We start from the raw sequence: 10,697 nt of genomic DNA on the forward strand, positions 1-10,697 counted from the left end.
TTCTGGTCATATAATCAGCGTCCATAGCCTAGTGGTTAGGGTGTCCGCATATAAAGTGGGAGGCCCGGGTTCGAATCCTGGTGGCGGCTGGAAGTTTTTTCACTGTTCTGGATTTTATATATATATATATATATATATATATATATATATATATATATATATATATATATATATATATATATATATATATATATATATATATATATATATATATATATATATATATATATATATATATATATATATATATATATATATATATGGTTAGGGTGTCCGCGTACAGAAGCGAAGGCCCGTGGTTCGAATCCCGGTGAAGGCTGAAAGTTTTTTCACTGTTCTTGATTTTCCAACTCATTACGATTTTCATATATATATATATATATCAATATAATGGCGGTGAGGGCTGGGGCAGTGGCGGGAGGAGGAAGAAGGGCAGATAAAATAATTGCTTATCTGTTTCGCTTGAAGTATTTTGAGCTGAATCCAGCCTTGACAAAGGTGCAGCCCCGTCCTTCCTTCCCTTGAGCTACTTATAGTCACAACGCATAATAACAATAGCTGCAAGGGAGAAGTTATTCAAGTTATATTTTGCATATACCTTAGATCGTAACAGTAGACTTAATTAACCAAACCAGCCGATCCCTACATACCTAATCCATTTAAAGTTTTAACTATCATATACACGCTGAGATTAGGGTGCGAACAGGGGAAATACCATACTACCAGCCCAGTAATCCCAACCGGCGCAATGGCAGAGCTTTGACAACAAACAGGGCAAAACTAAAGCACCTTTCTCGAACAACAGGAAATCGACGACTTCAGAGCCTTGAATCCAGTGGCACAGCTGTTTGGAGCTGGTATACCCGTATGCCGGTACGCAGGTAAGCCAATATCCCTGGCTGAGACCATCATATCGCCCTCCCCCCTTCCTCTAGCTTTATGCTTAATTGTCTTTGAAGGTATAAACAACAGACTAGAGAATATTTTTTTGCAAATCATAGTGTTACTTACTTCATTTTTACACCAGGCACAACCAGGCATGGATATACATTCATGACAGGTCTTTGATAACGAGGGACATTCTGTAAAGAAAGATCAAACATGAGTATACAAACATCATCCAGTGAGTCCTAAAGGTGAAACAAACTGTGAACAGACAATTTTTATTGAAGCTTTGTTGAACGAAACGAAGATAGTCACATCTGAGAAGTGATTAGACTTAAAAAGACGTGTCAAGTTAACATCCGGATGTTACCTAGAGCTTTGTTGTATACAGGTGCCTATACAACATGCATATGTGGTATCATAAGTACATTTAAGAGCACTGTTTGGTACATTAACTGGACACATTGGGTACAGCACTGGGCTGTTATACCATATATGTGAATAACTCCTTAAACACGGGCAAGATATACTTTCTCAAAATGTAATTCTAAAGAGCCTTACTATGCTACCGAATCTACTTACCTTCACAATTGGATTCTAGAACTTGTGTCGTCATTAGAAGAGACAAAAAGCTTAAACACAGAGCTTTCATTGCTGTAGATAGCTGTGGGTAAAAAAAGAAAGAAAAACGAACATTAATAAAAAACCTAAGTTATACACATCGCTATCGGAAAATAAATCCGTGAGAAAGCTCAATGCCTTTAATTAATAACTTACCAATCTATAATCCGTGTATAATAAACAAAATATTATAAAAATCCTCTTGCTCGCCCTGTTGAGAAATTATCGTCACCATTAACGTTTATGTGTTCAATATCGTATGTTAAACTATACAATATAAGTAAATATGTTAGCTATGAACGATATTTAACATAGTTGGCCTACCAAGACAAAAGCCAGACCTCAGAGGTAGGAGGCATTGAAGGATATTATCTAACTGTTTCGATTTAATAAATGGGAACTACTTTCGCTACGATATATATATATCACCGAATAAGCGTGTGAACAGTTCACAATTCACGTTAACACTTTTGTCGTTTATTATATAGTCAAATGCAGGGTTGTAAATCAGTTACTATACATACACAACGAGATTTGAATTCAGGAAGTTTTGGCCATGAATACTTCCTGCCATATGTAACAATAATTACACGTCTGCGTATATTCCCCGAAACTTTGACGGAAAATCAAACAGAATTGTCTTTTTTTCAGACCCCTCGAAAAACATCATTTTCAACATACATGATTTAAAGCGGTCTACCAAAATGATAATAACAGATGATAATAAATATGTGATAATATAACGAAGGAAGTACCAACAACAAGTACAGTATAGCATACGCAAGAACAGCAACAACAGATATAACACAGAATGCTGTGGTAGTCACGGGTGTAGTCACGGGGGACCGGCGGCCTAGCCTCACCATATTTGTCGGCCCCTCCCCCATTAAGAAAAACTGCCGGAATTGGTCATGCCTGCCCCCTACACGCCCCAACGCTGTACACGTAAAAAATGCCATAGAGTTATCTTAGATTACTGTCCACGATCAAGAGCGCAGTGGCGGAGCGTCCATATAGTCAGGGGGCGGATGCCCACCTGACGGACTCAAATGGACCGCTGGCGCCCTTTTCAGCTCTTTACCAATGTTTACTTATTCGCGATTATTGACTTTTTTTATTGCGCTCTCATCTACCTATTGACATTTGTCACAGTTTGTTGGCGATGACACCTATTTATTCTTCGTTAATCTGCAAATTAGCCAGGCCCGGAAAGGGTCATTTCCGACGATCTAGGGAGTATCTTTACTCAAAAAATTCCTGTACGCTACGCTTCAACCTGTGGTGGCGCTCCGCTTAGATAGTGTCGAAAGCGCCCCTACAGACAATTCTCGCCCCTCTTGACCAATACCCCTAGCTCCGCCACTGATAGAGAGTAAACATCGGATATTCTGAGGCTAAGGATCTTGCCAACAAGTTCATGTCCTTTTCACTGAAAAAGTGGAGAATATAAGGGCCATTCTACCTCAGTCGCAGCAACGTGGGGCTGAATCCTGTCATCTACTTCGCACCCAGGTGGGTACGCAATCTGGTCACTGCTCACTGCAGAGTCTACGACCATCTAATGATGATGAGATACGCAAAATTGTGAAACAATCACCTTGTAAGTCATGTGCTTAGACCCACTACCAACTTGGATGCTGATAGATGTACCGGTATTAGATAATATACTGCCAGTGATGACAAAGATTATCAACAAATCACTCGCATCTGGTGTAGTGCCGGAGTCGATGAAAACTGCTCTGGTGACTCCGATCTTGAAAAAACCATCAGCAGACCCAGAAATATTCCAGAACTATAGACCTGTAAGTAACCTAACATTTCTATCTAAGGTACTTGAAAGAGTCGTTGCCTCACCACTGAATGAGCATATATACTCTCATAATCCACACGACACTTTCCAGTCTGCCTACAAACCGCACCACAGCACTGAGACTGCACTCTTGCGTGTTCAAATTGATATTCGGTGTATGCTTGATGGTGGTGGTATCGTCATTCTTGTATTACAAGATCTGAGTGCAGCATTCGATACCGTGGACCACGACGTCCTCCTATGCAAAATACACCGCCATAGTTTTGCTGATGACACTCAATTATATACGGTTATTAGAGAGATCAAAGGTCCAGCACAGGTGCATCAAGAATGCCTAAAGTTGGAATGCTGCTTAAATGAAATTCAGCATTGACTCACTGACAACTTCCTGAAAGGAAATCCATTGAAAACTGAAATAAAGCTAGTTGGTACGCCCCAACGTCTCAAACTAGTGAACATTGATTCAATCACAGTAGCTGGGGCTGATGTTAAAATCTCCGGAGCCCCTGTACGTAACCTCGGTGTCCTGTTTGATCCTCAGCTGTCTATTAGGCCGTATGTCTACTCTGTCGTCAAGTCGGGCTATTTTCATCTCAGAAATATTGCCTTAGACCGAAGGCAGCTCAGCAAAAGTGCGACACGATCGATCACGCAGGCACTTGTAATGTCTCGCCTGGATTATGGCAATAGCCTTCTGTACGGGATCACCAATGAGTTGATGAATAAATTACAAATGTTTCAAAACAATGCTGCTCGCCTTGTTGCGAAAACTCTCAATCGAGCCCATATAACACCTGTACTTCGTGAACTTCACTGGTTACCTGTACGTGCAAGAATAGATTTAAAATTTTGTATCTCACCTTTATGGCACTCAACGGGGAAGCTCCATTGTACTTAGCAGAATTAGTCCATCGTTACATTCCACCAAGATCGCTGAGGTCCCCAAATAAATATTTGCTTGCGGAGCCATCATTTCATTCAACTAACTTTGGCGGGCGAGCTTTCTCCGTGATGGCCCCACGACTGTGGAACAATCTCATTGCCAAACAAGAGGCACCTATTTCTCCATCCAGTAAGACGGATCTCAAAAAACAGTTAAAAACTATCCTTTTTGAGAAATATCACAGTTAGACCCTTTATTTGGGAGCGCATTTGAACATTGCCTTGTGCTCTGGATACCTGCGCTATATAAATAACAGTTATTATTATTATTATTATTATTATTATTCTCAATAGGCGGCTGGCGCGAGCCAGATTCGGTCTACAAAAGTTTTCATCCTGTCCACGAAAGCATATGGGCAAATGACCTTATGTAACTACTATGACAATTTGATCCTAGTAGGAAATCAACTGAGAGCCCATTGGCCTATACAGATGCCATTTTTACTTTCACCGGGACGTTAAATTTTAAAGGTCGTAGGAGAGTCCTTTCAATTGAGGAGTGGGTGGGATGGGGGGGGGGCGGAGGGAATAGAGTTCTAAGAGGAGGACTGTCTACACAAATTTAGCATTTGTAAGATGTAGTGTAGGTTGCATATTAAACAGATAAGCCCTATAGGTGAGGCAGCTACTCCTACAAGAATCCGTGGTTGGAAGCTTGGATTGAAATAAGTAAGGGGGCAGGCATGATCTGGAGGGCCCCGTTCTGATTTACTTTTGGTAATTAAAACTAACCCCCAGCAAAAACATTTTGCTCAAAGATAAGATAAGATAAGATAAGATAAGATAAGATAAGATAAGATAAGATAAGATAAGATAAGATAAGATAAGATAAGATAAGATAAGATAAGATAAGATAAGATAAGATAAGATAAGATAAGATAAGATAAGATAAGATAAGATAACAGCAACCTCTTGCATAAAACCCGATAAGCCTGGTATTGTAAGACAAGTTATCCTATTTATGACCAAACCATTAACCCATATTTGCAATTTGTCGTTCAATACCGGTATTTTTCCTGATATGCTAAAAATTGCCAAGATCATCCCTGTTTTTAAGAAAGGGGATTCAGAAAACTTTGAAAATTATCGACCAATATCACTGTTACCATGTTTTTCCAAAATAGTTGAAAGACTTATGTATGATCGTATTTTTAACTTTATTTCAAAATATAACATTTTATGCCAGGAACAGTATGGATTCCGTCCTGAACACTCCACTGAGGTAGCACTAGCTGATGCCATTGACAATTTGTAAAGTAATCTTGACAAGAATAGTACCTGTGTCGGGGTTTTCCTGGACCTCTCAAAGGCCTTTGACACAATAGACCACACACTTCTGCTTAACAAATTACACCGTTACGGCATAAGAGGAACCCCCCTAAATTGGATCGACAGTTACTTAGCAAACCGCTACCAATATACATCCTACAAAATGCTCATTCCCAACCGGAGAGAATTCAATGTGGTGTGCCACAAGGCTCTATACTTGGTCCATTGCTTTTTATCCTATATATTAATGACATTACCAATGTTTCTGATAAAGTTAAAGTTGTTTTGTTTGCTGACGACACAAATATTTTCTTCGTATCACAATCGAGAACTTTATTTCATATTGAAGTATCAACTGAATTAGACAAGTTCAGCGGCTGGTTCGCTGGCAACAAATAATCATTGAATATTGATCAAACAAACTATATAGTATTTAATACTTCTAAAATTTTTACATGGAATGCTGTTATTACTATGGGTGGTAAACGACTACAACAAGTCAATAGGACTAGAATTTTAGGCGTATATATAGATCATGAACTTAAATGGTGTGACCACATTACAACTTTCTGTAAAAAAGTTGCAAAAAACACCGGTGTTTTAACTAAGCTTAAGCATTATCTGCCACAACACATTTTAAAGATTCTCTATCAGACATTAGTCCAGCCACATATTACGTATTGTTGTAACATATGGTCTGGTACTAGATATACCATTCTGAATCCCATTTGTATTACACAGAAGAGAGCAGTCCGCCATATAACACGTGCCAAACCACCTGACCACACAAATCCTCTTTTTAAGCTTTCTAATTTGTTAAAAACTGATGACATTATTAGGGTTAACCTTGCTACATTTGCTTATAAGGCATGGAATGGACTGTTACCAAATGCTTTTAATGACTACTTAAAAGGATTGTCTGGTGGCCCAAAGAAGTTACCTTAAAAAATAGTAAATAATTTTCCAAACATGTTGTCAAAGTATGAGAACGCTAATGTTGCGTTTGACAGAGAAACGATTTTTTAATCGTTATGGATAGACATTTCAAATATGATTTGAACAGTACAATACGTGACGTCAGCTCTGCCATAGCAGATTGCGTCATAACCCACCCTCCGCACAGTACCTATACGGTAATCACAACAAAAACAGCGTGTGTATACAGATAAATTTCTTCCTTAATTTCCGGTGAAATTTCTTAAAAATTAGATATGTTTTCAAAAACTCCTTAAGCCACCATGTACTTGAGCGGTGGTTCCGTGGTCTTTGTGTAACACAAGGTAAATTTTAACAGCAGACTCTGAGTTGTTCAGGCTATACATCGCGCTATCCAGCTCCAACGCGAAAAATGTTCGCATGTAGGCTGTACTCAAACGTTGACAATCGGACAGTTCTGCGAAGCCTAAGCTTTTCAGCGCTATATTCTGCTCTGACAACGATTCGATCAATTTCTTCAATAATTTCCGGTGAAATTTCTTATAAATTAGATATGATTTAAAAAACTCCTTAAGCCGCAATACATTTGGTAGATCGGTGGTTTAGTGGTCTTTGTGTAACACAAGATAAGTTTTAACAGCAGGCTCTTCGTTGTTTATACATCGCGGTATCCAGCTCCAGCGCGAAGAATGTTCGCGTGTATAGGCTACCCTAACGTTTACAATCGGACAGTTCTGCGATGACATCGATCCCGCCAAGTTTCATCTTTCGGTTTAACGAATACTTTATAAGTTTCCTTTTACTGTTAATTTGATCCGTGAATTTTATTTCAGCGAGTTCGAAGAACAGTTAATGAACTGTGGTTTGAGTGTGAGTGTACTATGTGTAACGCTATACAAGTACACCAACTGAGCATTGTAGTATATACGTTCGCGAGTATGTACGTTATATATATGAGGCAATTCAATGTGCTTACACGTGAGTTAATTTGCTGCGGAATTGGGAGTGCTAACTTCAAGTCGCCTGTTTTGCCTATCTGCAAGCACTACGTCAAACACCATATTGAAGCGTTCGAACAAACGGTACTTTTGGTGAGAAACTGGTGAATTTGAAAACCAGATTTCTACAAGAAGAAAATGTCGAATGGGGACAATTTTTACATGGTTAGAAAGAGAAAAATAATAACTACAAGGACAATGTATCAAAATCTTCCACCAGACAATTCCTTTAATATGTAACAGTGATATTCATCATTACAATACCAGATTTTCAGGCAATGCACATTATAACAGGTATAATTCTACAATGGGGATGTTATCACTTAGGGCACGTACAATCAAAACATGGAATTCTCTATCAGACAATATTACAAATAAACCTTCTACAAAATCATTCAGAAGAAACTTTATTCAAAAAATTATTGCATCTTATTAATTGAACATGTTCATTTTTTCTTATATATTAAGTTTAATTTTTCCTTTTCTTTACAGGGAGTCCTCTACTTTGTTAAACCATCTGAAGGTTTTTTAGAGGACTTCCTATCACATTGTATATATTCACGTGATAAAACAAATAAATCAATCAATCCATCCATCAACCTATGTATTCCAGGGTTAGGAATACCACGTAAAAATACATTGCAAGTGAGTATCATATTCCTACCGACTACTTTTTTTTTAAATGTATAAACCCAGGATATAACTCTCGATATATGTGGACACTCCCAAAACAGGGAGGTACAAGGTACAAAGGTACAAACAAGGTAACAAGTTATAAAGGTACAAACAGGGAGGTAAGGTACAAACCTTAAGCAAAATTAGACGATAAGTTGAAGAAATTTCAAAACTAAGGCACCACCCGGATTCAAACCGGGGATCTCCTGTTTACTAGATAGGCGCTTTACCAACTAAGCCATGGCGCCTTATTGCTGTTGGGTTGACCGAAACATGCATATATATAGTTATTCCAGATTGAAACACGGTAATTAACTTAAAAACATGAAAAGGTAACGGCGGTATGATTTAAAGTAATCCCAAAAGACGGCACCACCGGATTCGAACCAAGGTTCTCCTGTTTACTAGGCAGGCGCTTTACCAACTAGGCCATCGCGCCTTATTGTTGTTAGGTTGACCGACAAACACGCATAGATAGTTATTCCAGATTGAAACACGGTAATTAACTTAAAAACATGAAAAGGTAACGGCGGTATTAGTTAAAGTAATCCCAAAAGAAGGCACCACCCGGATTCGAACCGGGGATCTCCTGCTTACTAGACAGGGGCTTTTCGGTTTCTGTTTTTCATTGACGCATATGTGGCTAGTAGTTATACAATTGTGATATCAGGGTACAAACCTTAAACAAAATTAGACGATAAGTTGAAGAAATTTCAAAACTAAGGCACCACCCGGATTTGAACCGGGGATCTCCTGTTTACTAGACAGGCGCTTTACCAACTAAGCCATAGCGCCGAAGTGATAAATATTTGGAAAAACAACACATATAAAATGAATAGCTGACCTTTACCCTCCCATAATTTGAACAGATGTATAGGTTTCGATTAGATAAAATCGTTGTCACTGTGGATACAGCCATGATTTTGTTTACATTTCTCGTCGTCATAAAACAACCCCGAAAACACAAGGATTCATCAGAATATGTCTTTCAACTCAAACCAAATGCATGTGAATTAGTACTTTGCTTCCAGATGGGATGTTTGCCAATTAATGTTTCAGTTAATATGGTAATTTCAGGTTTGGTCGGAATGATACAGTATATGACCGTTATTGAAGTTGAAAATGATAGACTACAGATGAATGAAAACGTATGATGCGATGAACACCTAACACCTGTGTCTAAACAGGTGTGAAATAGAAATGGTGGTGTGCAGTGTTTGAGTAAACATTATAACGTATCTCTATCAAATACAGAAATATATAGATTCCAAATGTATGCAATGATTATCGTAACCACTGTAGGTGTGTTCATTGAGACCACAATTATTACAAACTAACAATATTATTAAAATGATAATTATTATCGTTCTTAACTATATGAGATAAAAAAAAAATTATATGCATACAAGCAGACAAGGGCTATAGGTAAAAGCTGGGCGTGTGAGATACAGTGAAACTTGGTATCCAATCTACCGGGTCGTAATATTTCAAATGAATTTCTGGTTGCTGAACTTCAACGGTCAGCAAAATTGCTGAAAATGTCTTGCATTTGTAGCTGAAAACCTTATCCTCACCGCATTTATATCGCAATGATGTGAACTTTACAAATGTTGTGACATTTTGCAATTGCATCTGGCAACAGTAGAATGAATATTGTCATCAGGGCACTTCAGCTGAATATATGTCTTTGTTTATCTTTATTATATTTCAAATCATGTATCCACAGAGAAAAATATTATTTATACAAAAATGATATATTTTGATGAAAATTTTTATACAGAGAACTCCACAGCTAGTGAAACATGCTAAATTAGTTAGGTCTGAAGGAAAAACATGAAGATTGAAATATCCTAAGTAAAGCTTTCGAAGAGAACTTGCCCAGATGATATCACAGACCTCTTACTGTGATCCAGCTTCCTGCAGGAGTAGAATATTTGACCAGTCAAGATAGCTTACATGCAACCAATCATATCTCGACTTATGGACAAGATATCAAATGGGCCCAGTTTCAAATAGCTTTGTGGATATTTTCTCTTCAATATAACTTTTAAAGGGTTTGTCGCCAGAATATCCCAAAATAAAGACTCTCATAACAAAGACGGAAATATTTCATTATACGGGCTCTACATATGAGCATTGTCCATCTGTTATGCCTAAATGTGCTATGCCAAGTACACCTCATACACAAACACCCACAAATGTCATGTTTTCCTTTCGGCTGTGCCAGGAATTCGCTATTTGAATTATTTTATGGTTGGATTAGAACAAAGGGTTTCTGACCGACTCCTTTCAAATACTGGTTTTGAAAGCCATCTCGCGCGCTGGGTTACACTTCACCAATCTATGCGTAGATCACTTTCGTGTATAGATGAAGTCACACATGCATTTGGATTGCAATGTTCCGTTGTCGTTGAATGTTATAGCAAAACATACAATATTTCGTGTACGTAGAAATCGTGAAGCTTTCGAAAAATAGTGTATAAATACCATGCCAAGCAAAATACTATATGCTTTACTTAAAGGGGAGCTAAAGACAACGCAAGAGAAAAAATGTTTACACT

At 38.1% G+C, this 10,697-nt stretch overlaps 1 protein-coding gene and 2 non-coding genes across 7 annotated transcripts in view; all 3 read right to left on the reverse strand.

Annotated features, from left to right (window-relative positions):
• LOC139958896 (integrin beta-PS-like) overlaps positions 1-4,536 on the reverse strand; it is a 29,100-nt gene extending 24,564 nt beyond the window's left edge. Inside the window, exons 1-3 of one of the 5 annotated variants that reach the window (XM_071956324.1) lie at positions 3,361-4,536; positions 1,468-1,549; positions 1,012-1,082 (exon numbers count right to left, since the gene is read on the reverse strand). In XM_071956324.1, coding sequence (XP_071812425.1) covers positions 1,012-1,082; positions 1,468-1,537 — 141 coding nt within the window. In that variant the 5' untranslated portion in view covers positions 1,538-1,549; positions 3,361-4,536. The other 4 variants (XM_071956320.1, XM_071956323.1, XM_071956321.1 and 1 more) reach the window with 4 other exon arrangements.
• Positions 4,537-8,311: 3,775 nt separating this feature from the next.
• On the reverse strand, positions 8,312-8,384 carry Trnat-agu (transfer RNA threonine (anticodon AGU)). Its single transcript has one exon. It is a non-coding gene; the product is annotated as a tRNA-Thr (tRNA).
• A 474-nt stretch (positions 8,385-8,858) lies between these two features.
• Trnat-agu (transfer RNA threonine (anticodon AGU)) lies at positions 8,859-8,931 on the reverse strand. Its single transcript has one exon. It is a non-coding gene; the product is annotated as a tRNA-Thr (tRNA).
• Between the last annotated feature and the right edge of the window lie 1,766 nt (positions 8,932-10,697).

This window comes from Apostichopus japonicus, chromosome 18 (genome assembly GCF_037975245.1).
Source record: "Apostichopus japonicus isolate 1M-3 chromosome 18, ASM3797524v1, whole genome shotgun sequence".
NCBI classification, from domain to species: Eukaryota; Metazoa; Echinodermata; class Holothuroidea; order Aspidochirotida; family Stichopodidae; genus Apostichopus; species Apostichopus japonicus.